The 25,604-nt window shown below is 42.0% G+C and overlaps 2 protein-coding genes across 5 annotated transcripts; one reads left to right on the top strand and one right to left on the bottom strand.

Annotated features, from left to right (window-relative positions):
• Positions 1-343: 343 nt before the first annotated feature.
• Positions 344-1,442, top strand: LOC131226018 (chaperone protein dnaJ 20, chloroplastic-like). The gene has a single exon (XM_058221674.1). It carries the CDS (start codon positions 773-775, stop codon positions 1,259-1,261), a length of 489 nt encoding a protein of 162 aa, XP_058077657.1. The 5' UTR covers positions 344-772; the 3' UTR covers positions 1,262-1,442.
• A 6,554-nt stretch (positions 1,443-7,996) lies between these two features.
• LOC131232819 (uncharacterized) lies at positions 7,997-22,159 on the bottom strand. 4 transcript variants are annotated; one of them, XM_058229314.1, is made up of 10 exons: positions 21,943-22,159; positions 21,563-21,849; positions 20,939-21,077; positions 19,560-19,681; positions 19,124-19,327; positions 18,727-18,786; positions 10,673-10,811; positions 10,436-10,554; positions 9,227-9,448; positions 7,997-8,290 (listed from the first exon to the last, which is right to left on the bottom strand). In XM_058229314.1, exons 1-10 carry the CDS (start codon positions 22,118-22,120, stop codon positions 8,096-8,098), a joined length of 1,665 nt encoding a protein of 554 aa, XP_058085297.1. In that variant the 5' UTR covers positions 22,121-22,159; the 3' UTR covers positions 7,997-8,095. The 4 variants fall into 4 exon arrangements, with proteins under 4 accessions (XP_058085297.1, XP_058085312.1, XP_058085291.1 ...); XM_058229329.1 differs by lacking the exon at positions 21,943-22,159 and adding an exon at positions 21,173-21,368 and having other exon boundaries at positions 21,563-21,694; XM_058229308.1 differs by having other exon boundaries at positions 21,563-22,159.
• Between the last annotated feature and the right edge of the window lie 3,445 nt (positions 22,160-25,604).

Below are 25,604 nucleotides of genomic sequence, written 5' to 3'. Positions count from 1 at the left end.
TGATCAACCGAAAATTAATCATAGTCAATAATCTAATTATGAGATTGGTGTACATAATTTATTGAACGGTTAAAAATGAAAATATCTGACTATGATATTTCCCTATAACTCTCCATTGGAAAAATAGAAATGCTCCATTGTTATGGAAGCATTGCGAGCTACACTGCTCCCAGTTGCATTAGAACAATTAAATAATTCAATCCATTGATCCAGACCGTCCATTAGGTCCAGAGTACATTTCATAGCTTACCAGGCAAACATCACTGTGACATAATGAATATAACAATTTGGTCAACGTCATTAATTTACACAAATAAAATAAATAAATAAATAAACGTCCACGAACCAACTTAATCGATCTATTTGTCAGGACTCATCAAGGACACTGGTCATGATTCTAAAGAATCATTTTTAAGGCAATCTTAACCATCCCATCTGTCTTGAAAAATGGATGGTTATAAAAATAAGGTCAAATAAATGATCGATTGCATCATTTAATCAGTGCGATTTTTGCATCATAACTCAAGTAATGTGTTCTTCACTTAGTGGACAGTTTCGATTGATTGATTGGACTTTCCAAGTGAACCGATGCAACTAGGAGCAATCTAAGTTATAGTGTAGTGCTCTGACACCACTAGAGCATTTCTCTTCAGAGAAAAATAAAAATAAAAATACACAAACAGCCGCTGTTTTCTTGCTTTATAGACTCTCGACCCTCGAGTCACCCATTTCAAAAACCCCCAAGTCTCTCTCTCTCTCTCTCTCTCTCTCCATGGACGTTTCCATTCATTTGAATTCCAGGATAGATAGCCCACTAGCAAAACTTCCCAAGCCATGTTCTCCGAAAAAACACAGCAAGATCAACACCATCGCATGTAGAGCTCCCAGGTGGGCCATCGGAAGTGGGACCAACTACTACAAAGTCCTTTCACTTGATTCTGAGAATGTGAGCGCTGATGAAATAAAGAAAGCTTACAGAAGCATGGCTCTTCAATACCATCCTGATGTCTGCCCTCCTTCTAGGAAAGAGGAGTCCACGCGCATTTTCATCGAGCTTCAGAAGGCTTACGAGACGCTCTCCGATCCAATCTTGCGTAACAGATATGATTATGAATTGGGTTTGATTGATTCAATGGGGAGAAGAAGGGGAATAAACGAAGAGAGATTGGGATTTTCGAAGGAGGTGTTGGAAAATCAGTTATGTGAACTGAAAAGAAGATCTAATGAACGTATGGAAAGGAAGAAGAATGTCTATATGTAGGAAGATAAAACTCATTTCCCATTGTTTTTGTTGCTTAATTAGAACTAGTGACTGTTTATATCCAAAGTTTATGTGTGAGTGTGGTGGATCCAGATCGTCTATCTGGTAAGTCTGTGTCTGGAATTTCTGATCTTAGTTATCATCCAAGAGGACGGGATCGTCTATCGGTGTAGTTTTTTGTACGGGCCATAATTTTCTTCTCAAACAACCAAGCTTGTGGGGCCCACCATATAATTGTATATGTAAAATCCACTCCGTCCATCAGATTCTATACTCGATTCTAGAGCCTTTAGAAAAAAATTCAGCAAGACCCAATACTCAGGTGGGTCACATTAGAATCTTTTCTTGTGATGATGTTTTGTATGTACAATTTAAATAATGGTTCTCACCTGATGGGAGGAGTGGACTTTCGTATACAACATGGTGGACTCCACAGGGCTGGGTTGTTTTACACAGCTGCGTAAAGTAGGTGGTGTTGGAGATCGACGATTCCGGTCCATTTGTACCATCGTGCACCTACTTCATGACCCACCAGATGAATGGTCCGGATTCAGAGACCGTAACTCCACGTGTACAGTGAGTAGCAATGAACCCAGACCGAAGAACAAGGAAGCCGTCTTCTTCCGCACGTCCTCCTTTAATTCCTACTTTTATTTTTTCTCCTCTTGCATCTTGTCTCTTCTGTATTCTCCTCTTGCATCTTGTCTCTTCCCAGAAGAGCTATATGATCCTCGACCGTAGGATATGCACAGCGTACTCCTGTTTATGTTTTGTAGAAGTGGGTCCCATGGTCCAATGATGGAAAAAATAGAAAGTTAGCTGTTCGCACACCACTCGACCGATGGGCCACACCTTGCACAATAAATCTTCATGATAAAACAATTAATCTTATGTTTTCAGAAATACAACAAAGGTTCATATTCAACTCGAAAAAAAAAAAATTCCCAAGATTAGGGGCCAAGATCATCCAATCAATATGATTTCCAGGTGATGGTACATCCACAGCAGGTCACATGAAAGCAAAAGGGTAGAGCCACCGGTGCATCTACGCGCTCTTCATGTATGTGATCAGGACCGTTTGTTTGGATTTTTCACCAGTGGATGGCCATATCCCAGAAAACAATGTGATCGTGTGGTAACCATCCGATCACTGGCACGAAAATATGAGAGTTGATTGAAGATATGAGCAACAGTCTTCACGGGTGATGTAGAGCAGGTCCCGGACATTCATGACCAAGATAGATCAGAGAAGGCCCGAGGCAGAAGTGATCTGGACTGTCAGAACCTTAAAACAAGTTATTCAATGTACCATATATGATTTTGAGCAAGAGAAGTTACTTCAGCCACCCAACCTGCCAGGCCGGGTTACAGGCACCAAATTTATGAGATTCCACGGTTGAAAATTCATTTTATTTTCATTTTTACTATTTATAATAAGTTTTAGTTTGATTATAACTCTTCGTCATTTGAGCTTTAGGAGTTATGTACAGCATTAAAAGTACTTAGAAATATGACACTATTTTTAACCGAAAACCATGAGGTTTAGTTTAAATCATGAACGTGTATAAATAATAAGTTTACTATTTAATCTTAGGGAGTTGTAGTTGGAGTTTGATTATGAAAGACTCAATATTTTGCTTGGCTGATTTATTTCTTAAGGTGCATACATTAGACATGCTGGATATCATACAAAAACCACATGGGCTTTACAATCTTGACTTTAAAGAAAAAAAAGGGATTATATATAGTAATTCTCTCCCTTAAAATGCACCTGCCGGCAATTCCATTCAATTCTCTCCCTTAAAGACTCGGTCAAACCTTCAGGTTGACTCGACCCAGGTAAAAAGCAGTCAAGTCGAGTTTTTTTTTTTTTTTGAACCATGGTTTGGATAATCTACGTGTCTGGTTAATTGGGTCATAATCTAGTGTCGCAGTCCTTGAAAACTCGGCTCAGACTCGGCGAGTCAACGTCAGTTAGACTAAAGACTGACGTGTCAGTCCGTGGAGTTGCTAGACTCCAAACACAAAGCAACTTCAAAGAAGACGTCTTGGAATATTATATATACATGGCCCGGATGCTTGTACCGTATACATGGACTTTCAATTTAGTTAAATAATGCTAATTTTTTAAGTAATCCAGACCATTGGTATGTTGCGTCCCATGATGGATGGACTAGGAGTAAAAGATCTCCTCTATAGAACAAACTCAACTTTTCAAAGCGAAGGCAGTAAACGGAAAGAGTGATTTTCTATTTTGTGTGACTTGTAAAACATAAGCCATGTTTGATAGATATTAGTAGATGGAAGGCTCAGGTTAATGTATCATCCTTCCATGCGTAACGTGGAGAGAAGCTCTGCCATGATGTATCACATGTGCCGTCTTTGATACGCTGGCGGAGTCCATTCATACGCATGCACTCGGAAATTTCATATTAGTCCACGTGTAACTCAGACTAAACCGTCTAAATCATGGGCCCACTTTATATAGGATGTAGACAAAAGTGGGAATTAAAGTGGGCCGGGCTGTCCTATGGCTGACTCGTGTCTAACCTGCGCTGGGCTTTGATTTGGGCTGTCTAAGGTCCTGTGTGCTGGGCTGTTGCCCGGATAGCAAAATTGGGCTGGGCTCGAGTTTGAAGTCTGAACATTCATAAAGGGCAGACATAAAAGCTGGGCACGCGCATATATTCATTGTTCGGTTAAAAGATTCACCTGAGTCGAGTTAGGACTCACCACAGTAGGGGCTGAATCGGTCAACTCGGCTGAGTCAGTTTCAAACCACATTGGGTCCTACTGAATCTAAGTAAACTGGGACGAGTTGCATCAAAATAGCCCGAGTCTTACAACCTTGATTCGTTCGCACACTGTTAAAATGGACGATTGGCTAGCAGTCTGTGTCAGGCTTGGTCTTATATAGGGCTGTCATTTGGTTCGAGTCAACCCAAACTCCAGTGATCCAACCCAAGTTCAGGTGGGGTTAATGTGTTGTAAAAACTCCATGATTTGAAATAAAATTGAGTTTAGTTGAGCCAATTCAGGATGGCTCTTCTCATATGTATGTGGATTGGTTTAGGGTTGAGTATAGAGGAATTTAGGTTGCACACTTCAAGTTAGAATGCTTTGGTTGTGATGGGTTTTTATTATAGTTTTTACCACCACCAAACACGAGATGAGATGCTTTTGTCTGTCACTTTTTTCCGTCTCAAGACGGTCCGGCCCATTGGATATCAGGCCCATTTCCTGTGAGTCGGGCAGACCTTGGGTCTAATATAAAGTACCCTACAAGGATTTCTTAGGGCCCATTTGTATGGATCTCAAAAGTGGCGTTTGATGACTAAATGCTATTTTCAGCTAAATCACTTATCATGCATTGGGATGCATTTTTATAAAACCCATCTAAATAATTGTTGAAATATAATACTTGAATTGTGTCCAAACAAGCTTTTATTTTTGGATGGTAGGTTTCACCATCCACACGGTTTCATATGTCGTGGCCCATTTGAGTATTGGATGAATCTGATTTTTTGGATGTTGTACTAAATTGAGCTTCTGCAGATAATGGACAGAGCGGATGTCACAAACACATCACGGTGGATCCCACGTAGCTTTTGTAGGCTCACTGCAACACTGTTGTTGGAAATTCGAGTCCCAGTCCAGCCTTAAAAAATGTTTCCTATTGAAGCCCAAATGTTGGCCCACTTACGTTTTGATGGGCCGGCCTTGGCCCAGACTGTCGATGGTTTATATATGTATTATGCATCAAATCACCCTCATTTCAACATCATCCCAATCAACCTTATTGCAGCTGAATCTCTACCAAAACCATGGAAATTTCATTATACGTTCTAGCTATAATGGGTTCAAACCAATTCAACCACGCCCATCTCACAAGTTCATCCACAACCACGTGGCCCACAGGAAGTGGGCCCAACTACTACTCGATTCTGAGAATGTGGGTGTTGATGAGATGAAGAAAGCTTACAGGAGCATGGCTCTTCGGTACCACCCCGACATATGCCCCCCTTGAAAGAAGGAAGATTTCACGCGCATGTTCTTTGATATCCACCGGGCCCACGACACGCTCCGTGATCCGATTTCGCGTAGAAAGTATGACTTTGAATTGGGTTCGAACCAAGGTTTATATGTGTATGTGGATGGACCGAAATGTGAATTTGCAAAGGCGACATAGCTGTGGGAGCTTAAGATGAGATCCGATTATCGGATCCGAAAGAGGAAGGATCTTGGAGCAGTAGAATGAGAACTCAACGAACTAATTGCATGGAATTGTATTCAAGAAAAATCATTATTTCAATTTCATTTCATTTCATTTTATTTTTGAATCCATGTGTTTTTATTTATTTATTTATTTAATAACTATTCTTTTCTTGAGAATTCATTTTGTAATAAATGTTTATAACGTAAGACCTATGTAATAAATTGAGAGAGGAATAGCATCTTTGCTTTTTATTTATTTTATTTTTCTCAAATTGTTTTAGTGAGAAATTATGTGTTATGGGCCGAATATTTCGGTAGTATGCGTGGGTTTTCAGTTTGGCCCTTTTGGGAAGTGGGGTACCTGGTCCAGTGATCCAGACCATTGATCTGTTGAGTCCCCCAAAGATAGAGAATTTCCCAAAAATATTCCAGATTGCAAGGTCCCAGCGACCAATATCAGGATATTTCTTCAGCTGAATTTGGACCGTTGATGTGTCTGTCTCTCTTATTAACCGTTAACCTGTAGGCCACAAATCGAAGGTTAAGATTGTCCAATAAAAGGAGATTCCAAAGGTATGGCCCATACACAATGGGGACAAAAGACCAATTTTCGCATAACTGAACCATGGCCCCACCCACTAGGGGCCCATTAAAAATCTATAATTTTCCAGCCCTAACTAATGGGCCGGGGTCATTCAATAGTGTGGAAGATGGGATACGTTCCAGTGGTACCGTGCATATGTAGGGCCCACGTGATTAATGAATGAAATCCAACCTGTCCATCAAATATGTCAGGGGATTTTACATCTGAAACAGCAAAAATCAGGCTGATCCATGAATCACGTGGGCCACACCACGGGATATAAGTTGGGAGGAAACGCCCACACTTTATTTGCATGGTTGGCCTATCATGTTATTTATGAAATCTAGACTATTCAGACCCTTCATCTGATCCGCATGAAGACCCAGGCAAAAATTCAGGCTGTTTTGCAACTCATGTGGGCCCTGGTGAAAATTAAGGGTGAGTGTCCCATCTCACAAATTTCTCGGATCGGATCGATTTATGAAAACTGGAGGGGATAGAAGGTGATGTGTCTGATTGGGGTTTGGATGGCCTGCATTCATCATCTGGGCCCACAACAGACCGGTGCCACCGGAAGCTGACGGTGGCACCGGTACCGGTACCGCTAGAGCGCGCCTCATTGAAGATATGACCAAATTCCCTTTATGATTGTGCAACCCACTGGGCTTTTTGGTAATTTCATGGTATTACGACAACTTTATGGGTATTTCAATCTTACGCGAAGGTGGGGATTTGGAGAGGGAATGAAATACCAGTGGAATTGGTGCGCTTCACATGGAGAGGATTCCTTTGGTACGTGTGCAAGATCTGCACTGTCCGTTAGGAAGACACCAGAGAAAACATGCTTAGGGGCAAAAGTCAGATCAGTCTAGTCATTAGGTGGGCCACATTTCTATGTTGGATATGAACCTCCGGTCACTTCTTCTGCCCTTTCTTTTAATCATAAAACATGTGCGCCACCTGACTTCACACCCGGTTAAAGATCAGATACATGATTAGAATACCCTGGCCACTCGACCGGACCCCATCTCCATTGACCCTCAGTTGAGTCGTAAATCGCCTGAGTTGGGTTTGAATCAGCCCCAATTTCTCGTGTTGGGGTTGACTGTGGGTTGGCCTGGTGTCAATCTGGAACCGGCCCAACCAAATCCGAGTTAACTCAGACAAGTCCTAACGGGTCTTAAAACCATGGTCAGATCTCAGATACGAGTTTGTTGCTAGGCACACTAGCCTAATAAACCGTAATATACAAGCCGTACCAATACCCATACAGTATCCATAGATTAATAATAATAATAATAATAATAATCATGGATGGAGAAAATGCTAAAAACCTGATCAAATGATCAACTGGAAACCATTCGAAGAACGACACTTATAAAAGCTGTTAATCATCCGACAAACATTACTTTCGGGCCATAGAGAGATGCTTAAAAATCATTACAAGTGTGTGACTTTACATGTAAGCTGAGCCTGGCCCAAATATGACACCGATCGGGCAATCTTAATTTTGCACGCCCCTCTCCCCCCCCCCCCCGGGAAGAACTCAAAACTGCCTCCCACCCATTCGACTGCATCATTGACACCTACCCATCCCTCTGCATTAAACAAGAATTGGGGGCCAAACCAACCTGAGGAGGACCCAACCAAATGTTCCCAACCCAAATTCCTCCATACTAACTCTAAACCGACCCAACCCGACCTGACTCAACACAAATATGTGCAACTATTCCCCAACTGAACCAAACCCGACCCAAATTTGCTCAACTCGATTTCAAACTGGGTCAGAGTTTTCCGAACCTAACTCAACCTGACGACCCCGACAATCCAACCCAACCCAACCAAATCCAACTTGATGGGTAGGTCAGATTTGGGTTGACCCAAACCCAACTTGCAGCCATACAAGAAACCCAGTTGCTAAAATCAGATGTTGGAGATTTAACCAATAACCCATTTCAATGTACTAAGCATTTCTACCCATTGTGGAGTGATATGCAAAAATTACATCATCTGTGGTCAAGAATCAAAACCCACAATCATTTGCCAATGCAAAACTTGCCAAAGATGTTAGATAAGATTTCTTCAGAGATATCGATCCCGCTTATCTGCCCAAGTGCCAATGCAGCTTCCCTCAACTCAATGGTCCAAAAATCCAATGGCATTTCCTCCTCTATTGACGACTTCAACCTTGATAGTGCTTCCCTGGTACGAAGAAGCTGTTCGCAGTGCCTCTGACAAGAGAAGATAGAAATCAAATTAATGCTGAGCCAGAAGTGCTTAGATCAAAACCAACATGCAGATACGTTGATCCACAGTGATATATGGAAGAAGTTTGCTCAAAATACATCCCAACTTATTGCAATGTGATGCATTGGGACTTTAGCCTCAGAATCTGGATTGTCTTTGAATGATCCAAACTGTTTATTCGACAAGTCTCAAATTGTATGGTGGTTAGACAACAAATAAAATTTCTTCAATTGTATTATTTTAACCATTTGAAATTTGGTATTTTTTTTCTTGAGACTGGACAGTCACTGTAATCTTTGTATAATCAAGGGTTTTCATTTTAAATCTGATAAAATTTTCAGGCATCCTCCGTCCAAGAGGAGTCCTATCACATAAATGGTCTGGGTCATTGAAAACAACCAAAAAAAAAAAAAACACACACAAACACACACACACACCCAATTCCGATGGTTCAAGTCCTGACATATCACATTGCAATACACCAGAATGTATTATACCAAACCTCTTGACAGATAATATGGATGAACACTGGAGCTAGCCACCAGATATGACATCAAACCCATGTCCACATCCATGTTAGTAGAGAACTACTTGTAGCCATCATTCCAAATGTGATAGCTCATGTTTGAAACCCAGCAAACATAATAAGGCGTAGAACTGATCAGCTTTTAAGAGGAAATGCAAATGGTTTCATGTTTTGAGATGAAAGCAGATGAAAAAGATACCTAGCTCAAGTGGTAGGCTGAGTGAAAGATACGTCGTTTCAACACTGACGTCATGGTATCGATTCCCTAGTGGGGGTGGCTAACAGTGAAGTGTGAACTGACAGTGGAGTGTACCAACAAGCTAACAAACAAAAAAAATGTTTTGAGATGAAAGCGATGAAAAAGAAAAGAGAGAACATTAAAGAAGAAAATCACCTGGTTAACAGTCCACCGGCGTCCCCCTGCAGGGATCTGATCAAGGCCCAAGATTTCTAGTATTGCAGATTCTAGTTCCTGTACTCCTTGCCCAGTAACGGCACATGTTAGAACACGCTTGCTAAATTGGCCACTATTTGCCTCGAAGAGTTCAACAGCAGATGGAACGCAGTCGATCTTGTTAATTACAAGGATTACAGGTGTAGGGGAACCTGTTGATTTCTACATCACAAAACAAAACCAAAGAAAGCAGTTTCGCGGATAAGTAAAAGCTGAGTGTTGTGGTTGTACCACACAATTTACAATATCTCTGAGTCAGACAAATAATTTGGTAATCATTGAGTTGCAAGCTTCAGCCCATCAGCAGATATATGGCAATGCTGAATTTGCACATTTTATAAATGTGGCGCCCATGGTTCAGTGATCCAGACCATTGATTGGATGAGCCCCAACTTGGATGTGGCGCCCATGGTTCAGTGATCCAGACCATTGATCGGATGAGCCCCAACTTGGATGTGGCGCCCATGGTTCAGTGATCCAGATCATTGATCGGATGAGCCCCAGCTTGGATGGGGGCTGCCCAAACATCTCCAACATTGAAATATCCCAGCCGACCATTGTCCAATGAATGGGAAGAGTTGTGGTATTTCTCCTTAACTGTCCACTTGTAGGCCGTTGAATGTTGATTGAATAGTTAGAATCTCCCAATCATCATTCTAATAGCCTTGTCCAACTCCCAGCTATCAGGGCTGGCTTGGTTAATATCTTCTGATTTGGAAGATTTTTGCATCCACACAGAGCAGGGGCCATCAGATCACAAGTTTGGATTGAACCAAGGTCCCCACTCCCCAGACGCACCAAATCAAGTGACTTAACAAACTGTATGTTTGTTAATGGACAGGATCCCCTAAATCCCCATTACTAAGATTGCAGCATTATCATGAAATATTCTAATTCTGCATTCGAGATTTTTAAGAGAACCAAAAGGTTATTAAGGGTGTATTTGGTTGCACCAAATATCATGGAATATCATGAAATTCTGCACCAAATTAGCCTGATAAACATGAAATATCATGAAATCTCAAGATATTTGGAGTGACCAAACGCACCTTAAAGACAAGGCGCACAATTTTGAAAATTGAAATTAGTTGATCCAGCATTGAAAGAAATCATCGAGGAAGCAACAAAATAGAGGCAAGTGGTAAGAACCTGATTATTTTGGATCCACTCTAGGATTTTTGTATCATCTGATGTCCACCCATCAATGGCACTTACTGTCATGATAATCACATCAGCACCCATAGCAACTGCCTCCGACCTCTGGACACCTGTGAAAAGAATGGTAGGTCTCAGAAGAGCTGAATGGCATCAAACGGGATGCTGTATATTCTGTTATCTGGTGCATGAGTATTGGTTATTGGATTCACACAGAAAATATGATCTCACCAATCCTCTCCACAATATCATCACTCTCCCTGATACCAGCAGTATCAAGAAGAGTCACAGGTATCCCCTGAACTGTCACACTAGCTTCTACCACATCCCTCGTAGTCCCAGCAATCTCCGTAACAATAGCCCTATCACTCTGCATGCTAGAAAAAGGTACTGTTCTGTGAAAAATTCCCCTTGCAGATACATAATATGAACAGTTCCATAGCAAATATCAGCAATTTACCAAGGATAAACCAGTAGAATGAAGAGGGCAGCATGTCATAATGTGCTGATTTATTTTCCATCCAAACAAAATTTGACCACATGAGATTGAACTATCAAAGATCATCATTACATATAGTATATACTGTAATCATAGGCGTGTCAACAGGTGGGATTGGGCTCATATTAGATGCTGGTTTAGGCTAAGGCAATCAGATTTGTGTCCAGTCAGTTTCAGATATGGTACAATATATGAGGTACTGGATTTGAATCTGATCAATAGTCATTTTATTTTGAGTGTGAGTTACAATTTCGAATGAGGTTTGGATTCAGAATCTGGTCTAGAATCGAATCTGGACTCAGTTTGGATCCAAATTTTCTTCAGGCCCCTACTGGAAACATTGACTTTATATGGCTTATAAACAATAAATGTTGTTAAATACAAGATGAAACTTTTCAAGTCATTTTAGGGTAATCGCCTACCTGATTTCTAATTGCATCCAAGGCCATGGACCTGAATCCCCAGCCGATGCTGCCCATTGAATTCAAGCTAGGTATAAGAAATGGAGATGTGCCTTTGGAGTTTTGTGTGATCATTGTGTACCAGAAATGAATGCATTCAAGAAGGCGACGATGCGAGATATCCCAGAAGGCGACGATGCAGAAGGAGACGAACCAGGTAACCCAACAGAAAATAGATCCGCGATTCACGAAACAGCAAATCGCCCTGGTTACGGCGACGTAGGTGAGTGGCAACAGGTACGCCTGAAAAGAAGGGGAAAAGGGTTTCCTATTGATAAAAGGAGAAGGGAAGTTGCATCCTACCCAACCCTATTCGTCAGGGGATACCCCGAAGGATGGCTCCCAATCAATTTATCAAGAGTGTTCAGACATGCAGGAGCAGTCATGGATGTCGTTATGCCTCGGGATAAAATCAATGGTCTCTACAGAGGATTCGCGCTAATCAGGATGAGCAGCGAGGAAGAACTAGCAAGAGCAGTTGAGATGCTTCATGGCGAGAGCTTCGGTGGGAGGAAGATGCTGGTGCAGAGGGCGAGATTCAGCCCAGAATGTAGAGATAAAAAGCACCATCTCTCAAATCCTTCAACAACAAAAGAAAATCAATCGTCATGCTCACACAATCGTCCCCGATAGAAGAATGGTCTATCCTTCGAGGAGGTTCTTATCAACTCCTCAAAATCACCGAAGACTCAAGAACCTCAAAAAACGCCTATAACCAATTGCCCCTACGAGGAAGAACCAATAAGGGAGAATCAAGGTGAGTCGAAAAACACAGAAACCTTTGATCATATTCACATCAATCAGGATCGTTTCGAGTGTTCTAGGAGGGAGCTTCAAAATACCCTAGTGATATCTACAAGGGAAGGGATCTCTATCCCCCAAGTGCGAAGATGGATCGATGAGTCTTGTGGTATCCAACCAGGGAAATATATCATTAAACCTATTGGTTATAATGAGCTTTGGATTAAGCTGTGTCCTGGCTCCAACTTGGACATGCTTCTCATTGCTGGAGTATTACGTACAGACGGCCTGATCATCGAAGTTCAGAAATGGGAAGAGTTTTCCATCTTTGGTAAGGAAAACATCTAGGTTCTCATCTAGGGGAACCATCTAGAGCTGTGGTACGATGAGTTCTTCATTGAAGCAACATCAAAGCTAGGATCTCTCATCGAGCTGGACTCCAAGACAAAGCTGGGAGAAGAGATGGTTGTCATCAGAGCTCGCATCAGAAGAAGAAAGGGTGACCCTATGCCATCCAAGATTCAAGTTTCAGTGGACAACAGAGTCATCGTTCTACCAGTTCAAGTGGAAGCTAAAGATAATCCTTACCCCAGATGGGGGGATCTTTGGAGAATAAAGGAATCCCCCCTGCTGTTGTTCCAGAAGCGAGTGACCAAGAAGGTGCACACTTTCCGTGCTCTCAGGGAGCACAGAACCATTTCCCTCCCCCGCCAGCAGAGCGCATTCATGAGGATGGCAGGGCCCTGTCTATTCACGAGACGCATGCTCTCTCTCAATCGAGACGCCTACTACCCTTGATATCCATGAAAAAGACCTCTCCAACTCGTCCAAACGTGCGAACGAGATAGAGCCACGTCTTCAAATTGCTTCTTCCGAAACGAGTGTGCTAGAGAGAAAAGCCCACTGTCAATCGCAGGATCCACGTGGTAGCTTTGGGAACCCTACGAAAGGATCGGGAAAGGCTCGCGATAGCCTCGTCCACATCAGCAATGGTTTGGAAAGTGCGGAACCGCTTCGTGCAGTGCTAGACGGTTCGGATGATTCGAACCCTTCCAGACCAGATATCCCTTTTCTCTCCGAGCCACCTGATCGCAGCTTAATCCCCATCTCAACGACATCGACAGAGAACGACATTTTCTCTGCTCCATCTTCTCCTGCCCTCTTGGGGGATCCGTCTTTGGGGATAGACGCCCTTTCGATCGATGCCATATCTCTTCCCTCTGTGGGCGATGAAGCTATGGAATTCGACAATCAGTCCTGGATGTCAGAGAATCCATCTACTCCCACACTCTCAACTCTTCTCATCTATCTTTACCTCACGAATGGCCAAATGATGCTCTTATTTCTCTCTTCCAGGACGCAGATGCAGAAGGAATTATAGTAGCTGAACCACTTCAGGTGCGTATTGGAACATCACCAGAACAAAAGGAAGTCCTCGATAAGATGTCGGAAGACGCTCAGTTCAGGTCCAAACTGATTGACATAATTCATAGAAAGAAGTGGATCAGAGACGTTATTGGGCACGTCGACAGATCCATAGGCCTTTCTTTTGGAGATTGCCCCAAGGACTATATCGCCCTTTTACAATGTGTGGAATCCCGTGGTAGACCCCTTCCAGCTTTAAGATCTCCCAAAAATGGCCCTTCCAGAAATACCGGTATCAGAGACATCCAGTGTAAAGACTTAAGTCCTGTCAGAGCTCAAGGCATCAGCTTCGATTCCGCTAGTCAGGGCAAACGGGGCAGATCGGTTTCTCAATGAAGGTAGTGTCATGGAATGTTAGGGGTCGGGGTTCTAAACAGAAAAGGAGGCTTGGTAAGCACTCTTGTAGGAAAAGCAACCCGGATGTTATCTGTCTCTAGGAAACTAAGGTTCATCAGTTCAACGATACTCTCATGGGATCTATTTGGAAATCCAAAGATGTTAAATGGACAGTTTTAGATGCTTCTGGCAGCGTTGGAGGCATTCTAGTGGCCTGGAACTTGGCTAGATGGTCTCTCATTTCTAGTTGGTCCGGGACTTTTTCGATGTCTGTTATCTTACACGATATTTCGTCTGATTTCCGATGCCTTGTCTCCTCAGTGTATGGTCCCAACTCCAAAGACAGCAAAAGGGAGTTCTGGGAAGAACTAAGTGGTACGAGACAGCATTTCACCAACCCTAGCTGCTTAGTGGGTGATTTCAACATGATCAGATTCGCTAAAGAAAAATCTCATGGAAACAAGGTCTCCTCCGCAATGAGAGCCTTCTCATCTTGGATTAACAATCAAGACTTGATTGATCTCTCTCTCTCTCCTCGGCGCTCGGTTTACTCAGACAAATAGGAGAGCAAATCCAATTCTATCCAGGCTGGACAGATTCTTGTTGTCTCCCGAATGGCTGGATTCGTTCCCATCCGTCTCCCAGTCCGCTCTCCCGAGAACAACCTCATATCACTGTCCGATCCTCCCCTCAGTTGAGGAGACTAACTGGGGCCCGAAACCATTCTGGTTTGATTCCTCATGGGTAAAAATCAAAGGTTTTCGTCAGTTAGTAGCTGAATGGTGGGGTGGATTCAAAGTGGAAGGCTTTGTCGAGTACAGATTGTGTTCAAAATTCAGACTTTTGAAGGAAAAAATTAAACAGTGGAAGCATCAGGACCTCCTCAAAAGGCAAATGGAATTGGACGTCATTATGTCCCAGTTGCAAAATATTGATGCGGGTATCGAAGCTGGCGAAACATCCCTGGACATCCTATCTAATAGAATCCAGCTGATTCAATCCCTGTCATCAAGAATTCTTGAAGACGAAATATCCTGGAAACATAAATCGCGGGTGAAATGGCTAAAGGAGGGCGATAAAAACACCAAATTCTTCCACTGCATCGCCAGTATGCATGCCAGAATTAATAAAATCAACAACATTGTTGTCAACGAAGTGTGTATCAAGGATAAAAATGCTATAGCGGAAGTGACAACGGATCATTTCAGCTCTCTTCTCAAGAGCGACAACAGAGACAGGCCAGGTTTGGATAATCTCCATTTTGATACAATCTCTGATGAAGACGCGTCTCTCCTCAAACTGCCCTTTAGCGTGGAAGAAGTGAAGTTGGCGATTGACTCGTTAGGGGGAGACAAAGCCCAAGGCCCGGACGGATTCCCCATATCATTCTTTCAACTTTTCTGGGATGTGATTCATTATGATGTAATGGATTTCTTCATGGAATTCCATGATAGAGGAAGACTATCCAAAGGCCTTGGGGCCTCCTTTATAGCCTTAATCCCAAAGTTTCCGGGTGCGGCGGCCTTCAAAGATTTCAGGCCGATCAACTTACTCGGGGGCCCCTACAAGATCCTGGCCAAGGTGTTGACTACTCGCTTGACAAAGGTTATAGGAAAGATTATTTCAAGCAATCAATGCGCCTTCATCCCTGGGAGACAGATCACAGATTGCGCTCTTATAGCTAACGAATGCCTGGATTCCGGCCATAGATCCGGGTCGCAAAATCATCTATTGCAAGTTAGATATTGAGAAAGCATACGATCGCGTGGACTGGGATTTTCTGCAAGACATGTTAAAGAGAATGGGCTTTGGCGAAAAATGGAGAAGATGGATGGGTGAGTGTATCAGCTCGGCTCGCTTCTCTATCCTCCTTAACAACTCTCCATTCGGTTTCTTCAAAAGCTCAAGGGGCCTGCGTCAAGGGGATCCTATATCTCCATTCCTCTTCCTCATTATTGGGGAAGCCCTGTCTAGGATGCTGCACCAAGGTCAAGATTTTGGCATCCTAAGTGGAATCAAGATCAAAGGTATGTCTTCTCCTATTTCGCATATCCAATTTGCAGACGATACTCTGATTTTCAGCGAAGCAAAGCAGGAGAAGGTTAACAATCTTCGCACAACAATTAGATGTTGTGAGGCAGTTTCAGGGGTGATCGTTAACATGATGAAATCTAAGCTTTTCGGGGTGAATATGGATGAAGAGGAGATCACCTCCTGGGCGAGACTCCTCGATTGTTCGACGGCGTCTCTTCCCACTCCCTTCGTTGGTCTTCCATTAAGCATTGGCGCCCCTCCAAAGGCTGCTTGGGATAAGGTAACTAACAGATTTGACAGACATTTGGACAAATGGAAATGTCGCTTCTTATCGCTTGGTGGTCACCTCACTCTCATCAAGGCAGCCCTCTCTAATCTTCCTATCTTATGTCCCTGTATAAATGCCCCCCTTCAGTTTTGGCTCACATTGATAAAAAAGATGGGATTTTCTTTGGCACAACAAGGAGGAGATAAAGAAATTTCATTTTGTCAATTGGAAAACAGTTTGCAAGCAAAATGATCAAGGAGGTGCAAGGATTAAAAATCTCAAACTTATGAACCAGGCTCTTTTAGGTAAGTGGATCTGGAGATTAGGCACAGAAGATAGAAGTTTGTGGAACAAGATCATTAAATGTAAATATGGAAGATCAGAGAGTGGCTGGTGGACCAAAGATATCTCTCGCTACAAGGCCTCGACCCTCTGGAGAGGTATTCTATCAATAAAAAATGATGTGCTTAAAGGTATTGACTTTGATATAGGCAAGGGCAGCAACATCCAGTTTTGGAAAGACGGATGGGTAGGTGATATGCCGCCGAAAGAAAAATTCCCGACCATTTTCTCTCTTACTCCTAATCAAGTCATCCCCATAGCTGATTGTTATACTGTCTCTGATGGAAAAGTAGAATGGAACGTGGAGTGCAGAAGGAACCTCCAAGATTGGGAGATCCAAGAGTATGTGGATCTGCTCGATTGCATATATAAATCTGCGCCAAATCCCCTAACCGAAGATAAACTGCTCTGGAGGTTGGCCAAATCCAGTAAGTTCTCGGTTAAATCTTTCTACAATCTGTCGGATACCCAGTCTCAAATGACGATCTTCTATGTAAGCAAATCTAGAAGTACCCCGTCCTGCCCAAGATAATTGCATTCGGTTAGCTGGTTAGTAAGAAGAGGATCTTGACAGTGGATAATCTGAGGAAGAAGGGGATGTGCCTAGTCAATATTTGTCTCTGTTCTATGAAGACGGAAGAATCGGTCGACCATCTTTTAGTGCATTACCCTTTCATCTCTTTAATTTGGGCCGATTTTTGCGATCGCTTCAACATCAGTTGGTGCTCTCTAGATTTGGTGGTTTCCCTCCTCAAGGCCTGGCACGGAGTCAGTTTAGACAAGCATAGGTCCCGCCTATGGAGAATGTCTATTCTTGTTGTTTGGTGGTCAGTTTGGGAAGAATGTAATTGAGATGTTTCAGGGATTCTACTAATCCTACCCGTGTTGTCTCCTCCAAAGCCAAGTGGTTAATTCTAGAATGGGCTGTTCATGTAGATTTTCCGAAGGATTGCGACCTTCTTTTTCTTGGAGCTTAGCCTCGTTTGCTCTCTCAGCAAGCCTGCTAAGCTCTTTCCCTATATTTTGCCTCCGTTCTTAATATAATTTGCATGATCTTTCAAAAAAAAAAAAACTGGATCCAGATCTGATTAAATTGGACAGGTACTTTGGGAATCAACAAACACAGTACCCCATTGAAAGCCCTACTAAGCAATCATCAAAAGCAAGGTGGGATCATGGTGTATCATAAAGTCCGTTACGTAAAGGTAACAGTGGCAACCGTTACACGTTACAATGTCGTAACGGCCGTAACAGCCGTTATAGAAAAAATGACCCGTAATTGCCGTCAACCACACGTTACGTCCCCTATAAAGCCCATAATAGCCCCGTAATGGTCTATTACGGGACAGAGACAAGTTTTTCATACTTTTTAATCAACATTACGGGCCAGATACAACTTTTTCGGCGGTTTTTTCAATAAATAAATAAGAGAGACTGTAATGGCCGTTACGGGGCCATAAAAGCTGTTATGCCCCGTATCGTAAAGGCAACGGTGGTGGCCATTATGGCCTCCGTTACCGTAACAGAACACCTTGGGTGGGATGCAAGTTATGGCAAGAGCAACATGACGAGCAAAAGTCTCCATGAAGCTGGAAATGCTGATTTGGTAAGTGGCTGCTAAAAAAACAGCTATTAAGGCAATTACAGAATGCATAGGTATTCATGATGCAATTATTTTCAATCACCATCTGCAATTTTTCATATTCTCGAGCAGTCCAAGAAAGCAGTGGTGTATCTTTATGTCTGTCTGTTTTCTTTCTTCTGATACATTTCTGCTTTTTAGTAAGTATTTCAACTTCGGTAAGTGCAAAGAAAATCTATATATTGACAGGCTAAAATGCCAACATCTGATCAGTACTGAGTTGCCAAGCAATTAACTGGAAAAACGTTTTCCCCACTAATCCAGTGTTGATGTCGCCCCAAAGATACACCATGAATGTTAAAAGGGTCTTAAAGACAATATACATCACATAATGCATGCCGTCTCAGACAATATGCATAACATAATAATACATATCATCTCAGACAGCGTATTCAACTATCTAAAACCATCAAGCAAAATATGGAGGGGGCAATAAGTGTATGGATGATTCTCTGATATTGCTCCTCCAAAAATGTAAAGCTAACAATGATTATAAAAAACTCAAAGATGATGCCATAAATAACATATGAAACCTACTTTGCTCCATGCGTTAAGGAGGCTCGACTTCCCAACATTTGGCCGCCCAACAATTGCTATCTGCAAAATTTTCAATAAGAGAAATTTATGATTTATATAACCATCCAACCATATGCTACGAGCATATCTAGAACAGAAATAAAAGAATAGGGATGCTAACCATCCACATTTGAAAAAAAAAAATGATAAACTACACGGTTGACCTCTTAACTAAAATTTTCAAGTTTAAGCTGAGACAGAAGCCAATATTTGCTAAAGATAGTATTATCGAAGGGAAATTATTAAGACACAACACCATAACTTCAAAAGAAGGCATCCGTATTTTTCATAATTGTGTTGAGTCATGTGAGGGAAAAATAAAGGTATGGGCATGATAGACATCTTTCGTGGTCACTACCTGCAATCCAGATTGTAGAAGCTTATCATAGCTGGCAGTGTCTAATGCCTTCTGCACATCTTGCCACATAGCATCTATGCTGTCCATCAAAAAATTTATATCTAGGGGCGGCATTTCATCATCAAAATCCAAACGAGCTTCAATTTCTGAAAGCAACTCGATGCACTGTGTTCTCAATGATTTGACTAAAGCAGAAAACCCGCCCTACCACAGAATATGATACAAAGCCTGCTCATCAGACTCTTTGCTGAGAATTACATAAGCAAAAGATCAAAAGCACAACAGAAATGGTCGTCAGGGAGAAGATATCAGTTAGTTGGCCAGTAAAAAGAGTCTCCCAAAACCAAATTTCATGGGTGAGAACAAAGTATGAAGCTCAACTTCTTCCAACCAAAATACAGCCCACCAGAACTGTGTTATGAGATCAAGCAGATACCTGGATCCCTGCCAATGCAGTATCTGCAGCAGCAACAGATTTAGCTGAAATGATTTTTCCAACATTTTCAGCTTGAGAAAGATCTAAGCGTCCATTGAGAAAAGCACGGAGAGTGAACTCGCCTGATAGAACATATAAGAAGAAAGGTGCTGTCAGAATTACACTTATAAAGTGATTACCCCATCAAAGTACAGGTCATGAGAAAGTTGAGAGCAATTGCGGGAAGTACAGCCGTACAGGTCATAAAGATCACCTGGGGCAAGAAACAGAATGATGCACCCACCCAGCGGGCCACACTGTTTAAACCAACAGGCAGCCAATGGTCTGACTCAATCAAGGTGATCCATAACGGTAATGATGCCATGGTGGCCACCTTTGTTACCGTTATGATATGGACCGTAAGAGCCATTACATCCCAACATATTGCAATATGAGATACATTGGGACTTTATCCATTCGAATTGGGGTTTTTTCAATGACCCAAACCATTTATGTGATAGGGCTCCCCTTAGATGGGAGATGCCTGATTATCAGATAGAATATTTCAACTCTTTGATTATGCAAAGGTTATGATGAGCATTCATTTTCAAAGCAAAAAAGCCAATTTTCAAATGGTTAAAATAATCCAATTTTTAGTTGCTATTAAATGGTTGTGTATCTACTACACAAGTTGAGACCAATCATATAAATGCTTGGCTCATTGAAAGATGATCCAAATACAAAGGTTAAAGTCCCAAAGTATCAAATTGCAATGCGCCAGGATGTATTTGAGCAAACCTCTTTGAAACCCCACAAAGAAATATATGGACTTGAATTGAAGATTATATGTGTGTGTGTGTGTGTGTGTGTGGGAAATAGTACTATGAGGTCGACCTCATGGGAGAGGAACTTCCCATGAGGTTGAGTTGTGTGGGCCCCAACGTGATGTTTGTTGAACATCAACACCGTGCATTTGATGGGTCCCCTTTAGGTTTTGGGATATGCCAAAAATCAGCCGTACACGGAACTTAGGTGGGCCATACCATCTAAAACCATGTTAAGACATGCCTAAACATATGAGAGTACTTGGTGGGCCCAATAAATGATTATGAAAGTTTTAATGGGAAGGTAACCCCTCTCAACTGTTGTATGTGGTGTGACCCACCCAAGTCATGGATTGACTTGATTTTTAAGCACATGTCCCACCATGAAATGGTGCATCTGACTGATAGTGTTGATGTTCTACACACGTCATGGTGGGGCCCACACAGCTCAACCTCATGGGAAGTTCCCATGAGGTCGACCTCATAGTACCATTTCCACATATATATATATATATATATGGAGAGAGAGAGAGAGAGAGAGAGAGAGAGAGAGAGAGAGAGCTTGAAGGTGCTGACCAGGTTCTGCGAGCCTTGCCCCTGCCTCTAAACAAGCTCTCAATACACGATGCAGGCACACATCACTCCCGTGGCATTGGAGCTCCACCACATCCTCTCTAGTGTAAGATCTTGGTGCCAACATGGGTATCGCCAAAACCTATGATAATGTATCAAAACGTTAAAAGAAAGGGAAAACATGTAGCAGAAGAGGCATTACAAAATGCTGGGCCAGAATTGGTGGGAGGCGCCCACCTTCATCTGATGGACCCCACCATGAGTGGATAGTCGAGCAAAAATCTCCTCCAAACAATCTCAGTAGTCTGATCGGTGAAATTCTCCACTGTATATGGACTGCTGGCAATATTCTATTGTTAACCATCCATTTCCAGACTGATGAGCGGATGGTTCGGAATGTACAACTAAGGTATCCTTTTAAGATGTCATCAATCTGCAGCGGCCCCCACCAAATGAACCATATGGATCACTACATGTTGGCACTATTGTACATAATAATTCAAAGAGAGTGCATTGCTGGCAGCAATTCAGGGGAAAAAAAAACACTTCCAACGGACTGATTTTAAGTAACAACAGCTTAAAATCCAGGAAAAAATTGCTCAATTTTAATTGAAATTACGGAAATACCTCATCAACGACATTCCCTTCAAGATCAGATACAACACCATACTCCACAAAGTGGCTGATTGGGCTCCACGGACTTGAGCCTTGCTTCTTCTTCTTCGTCTTTGCAGGCTGAAAGACGAGGCCCGCAATGGCCACTGCCGAAGGACCGGATAGCCGTACAATCCCGACCGCTCCCGGCCTGCCGCCCAAGGAAGTAACGATGGCGGCGATGGTGCTTGAACCGTCGGACGATCCCGCGCTGGAGTTGGAACCCAAGCGCTCATCCTTCGGAAGAACTGTCGTCTTTTCTGCAGAATAAAATGTAAAAAGAGAGTCAGGGGAAGGGCATTTCTGGAATTTCAGTTCTAGAGTGGGATAATGGTAGTGGCGGTGGTGGTGACCTTGTTGGGAGAGATGGGATTTTAGGGTTAGGGTTTTGGAGGTGTGAGATACAAAGAGAAGGTTTTGGAGGTGCGGAAGTAGAAAAAGATTAGCTCTTTTTGTTCTGATGATTTTCGCTGTGGAGAATGAGATGGAATAAATGAGGCGGTGTTGGAAGCACTGGAGTACGTTAGCCATTTTCAGCGGCGGACCTGGTGCTGTTGCGGGGAGAGCTTATATCGGGCCTATCAGGTACAAACGTCTCTACTAAAAGTTAACGTATGAATATAATTGTGGACCCCACAATGATGTTTTAGTAAAATCTAATCCATCCATCATTTGTGGCCATTTTTTTAATCTATGGGTTCCAAAACTCAGGACCATAAAAATGGTCATGAAACAGTTTAGATGGGGACATCCATGATTAAGAACCTTCCCGTCCACCCTTTTTTTTTTTAGTAAATTCCATCTCATCCATTAAGAAATTCATCAAAAAGGATGAGTGGATGTGAAACAAATCAGGCCATTCCAGAACTCAGGTGAGCGAAAACACTTGAATTTTTAAACTATTACCGTTGAAAACTTCCCTGGGCCACATAAGTTTTTGATAGAGCTGATCTTTGTGTTTTCTCTTCATCCAAGACTATATAACTTTATGAAACGGTCTGATGGTAAATAAACATCGGGTATTAGAAAAGTTTCAACGGTGAGAATCATTATCACTGCTTCTCCCTTTGGTGTGGTACACTTGAGCCTTTGATCTGCCTCATTTTTTGTTTTAACCACTGAAATGATTAAAAAAATAATAATAATAATAATAAATGGATGGATGGTGTGGATAATACCCATGCTTCACGGTGACCACTCAAAGCTGCTGCCCGTTCCCAGCTGGAGACGGGCGGGGTAGGAAGCAATCCCGTCCCCTAGTCCATGGTATGAGATCGGAGCTTCAAATGAGGTCCGGAGACGCGCAGTTTCCATCTCGTGCAGAAAATAAATCAGGACGTTTCACCTCTAGGAGCAGATCGGTGCAGCCATTTCCAAACGTGCAATTGTCTCATTGTATCCGACCCGGAAAAAGGTGGGCCACAACGTGATGATCACTTGGTATGAAAATCGAGCCAATAAACTCATTGGGTGGGACACACCAGTACACTTGGTAATTCCAACGGGTGTCCATGGATTGCACCTTCATGGCCGATCCAACGTATGGATCGGCAGTGTTTTCATAACAAGTGAGGGCCGTGAGGCCCATCCAATGCATGGACCAGTATATTTTCATCGCAGATCATTACCGTAGTGTGGTCCACCTTTTCGTGCGAGTCTGACATCAACAAGAGAGCTTCAACGTTCATAAAATGGGACGCCGTAAATGAGGACAGTTTATCCGTTTTCCAATCTATTTGTCCATTACATTAAAAAGGCACTTTTGGTATCCTGTACATGAATTGAAATTTAAATCATAATAGTTTATCTAAATTGGATGCCTCTAATTAGGAGTGTATGTCCAGTCGAACTGAGTCGAGCTAGCCTCAACTCAACTTGGCTCGGCCACTGGCTGACCTCAGCTTGAACTCGACTCAGCTCAGTCCTCAAGCCTTACTGGCCAGCTCGGCTTTGTTCGCTCAGCAGCTCATGCTAGCTCGGGCCGAGTTCAAGCCAAGATTGAGCCGAGTTGGCCATTGAAGTATTTCCACAAACACCTAAACTACACCTTCAAAATACTTCTCTTTGTTGGCATGCCACCTCCATCTGTGGATTCCCCAATTCAATCTATGCCTTTCTCCTATGCTTGCTTCTTTGTCCTTTGTTCAGGGCTCTTAAGCTCAGTTTGCTCAAAATAAATAGATCTATTTGTCTTCTTAGTGTCAAGCTCAAGCTCAGTCTCAGTCTAAAAACCAGTCGTGAACAACCAGCCCTAGTTGTCTATTTTCCTAATGATACAAAAAGCAAGTCCAAATCATCCCATTAGATGGACTGCTTTCTCTCCATAGATCTGGCCAATAACAGCTCCACCTGCCTTTGAAGGATCGAGTATGTTAAGTCATTTTATCAAACATTTGGTGAGCAACATCAATGGCAAAGTTACCGAGTCACCAAACTAGTTCAGCCCGAGTTCGGTTTGAGCTGGATTCGATCCAAGTCGAGTTGAGCTGGGGCCTACTCGAACTCATTTTTGAGCTCAAAAAATCAACTCGACTCGGCTTGAACTTAGCTTCGAACTGAGTCGAGCGAGCTAACCGAGCTAAGTTGGTTCATGTACACCCCTACCTCTAATGTGTTAGGCAGCTTATAATTGAATTTTATTGGAATTCAAAAATTGCATGGAGCCACCTGAATGTATTAGAATTTGTTAGTACATTCATGTGAACTTAAAATTAATTAAATTAAATTAACTTTAATACTCCAAATCAATATACGCATATGACACTTGACATAATTATTATAACAAACTCCCTAAAATGTATACCTTGACTAAAACTGAGGAAAATTTGAGCTTATGTGGCTACAATGGTAAGCCCACTAATTTTATAGTCAAAAGGTTTGATTTTTGAAGCTAGTTGTTTCCAATCATATCAGATTTTATGAATTATTGTGGTCCTCTATGATATTTATGTAAAATCCACCTTGACTAATGAGTGCATCATATCACGTTAGATACAAGGAACACAACTTAGCCCCATTCGGAACTCAGGTGAACCAAGTGATTAGAAATAGTATATAGGAAAACATTCACATCAAAATTGTTTTCCTTCATATGTCCCACCTGAATTATGGTTGGATTGATTTTTTACCTACATTCATAAATTTTAGTTTGGCATCTATGGTTGAAGTGGATTTCCTAAAATTATCAAGGTGGCCTGAATAAAAAATCAAAGGCAGACACTTCTCTCCCAATTATTACATTTGGTGTGGCTCACCTGAAGTATGGACTTCAGGTGGGATAAGGCATATAATTGTTAAAGTAGATTTCCCACAAACATCATAATGAGTTGACTAAAAATCAATGGGGTCCTTTTTCAACTGTTTCTCTATGTATGGTCCAATTGAATATTTGTGTCTTGGGCCTAACATGAGATGCACACGAATGTGGATTATATAGTTAGGCCGGCACCACCTTCATCAGTGGTGTGGTGACGTGGTGAGATGTGATCGGTGGGGCAGTGTGTTGTCAAAGATGAGAGTGGATGGTTTTTAATATTTTTCAGTCAAGTACGCACTTAGCCATTTTTGATAACATATAGCCTCACCAATCACATCCTACCATGTCACAAACCATTGCTGATAGTGGTGCCTACTCGATACCTAATCTGTCCCTACCCAATCTCAGTATTCACTTTTGCATCACCAACATGCGTAGTTGTTTTTTAAACTCTCCCTTCAATGGTCAAATTTTAGACCTTTGGAAGAATCAATGATAAATGAAATTAGAATTATAGTTTCAGAAAAAAAATAAAATTAAATTAAAACATCAATTCAGTAGTAATTGGATTCTAATTCACACAAATTCACAATTTCTAAATGACTTCTCACCGTTTATATCAATTTAGGTCAAAACACACTTGTCAAATAACCCCTGAATAATCTAATGAACTATGACATATATTTCTAACTTTTCACCGTTTATATCAATTTAGGTCAAAACACACTTGTCAAGTAACCCCTGAATGATCTAATGAGC

The sequence above is a fragment of the Magnolia sinica genome, chromosome 2 (assembly GCF_029962835.1).
Source record: "Magnolia sinica isolate HGM2019 chromosome 2, MsV1, whole genome shotgun sequence".
Classification (NCBI taxonomy): Eukaryota; Viridiplantae; Streptophyta; class Magnoliopsida; order Magnoliales; family Magnoliaceae; genus Magnolia; species Magnolia sinica.
Note: the sequence above shows the minus strand (reverse complement) of the source record. Positions and strands in the feature narration are given on the sequence as shown.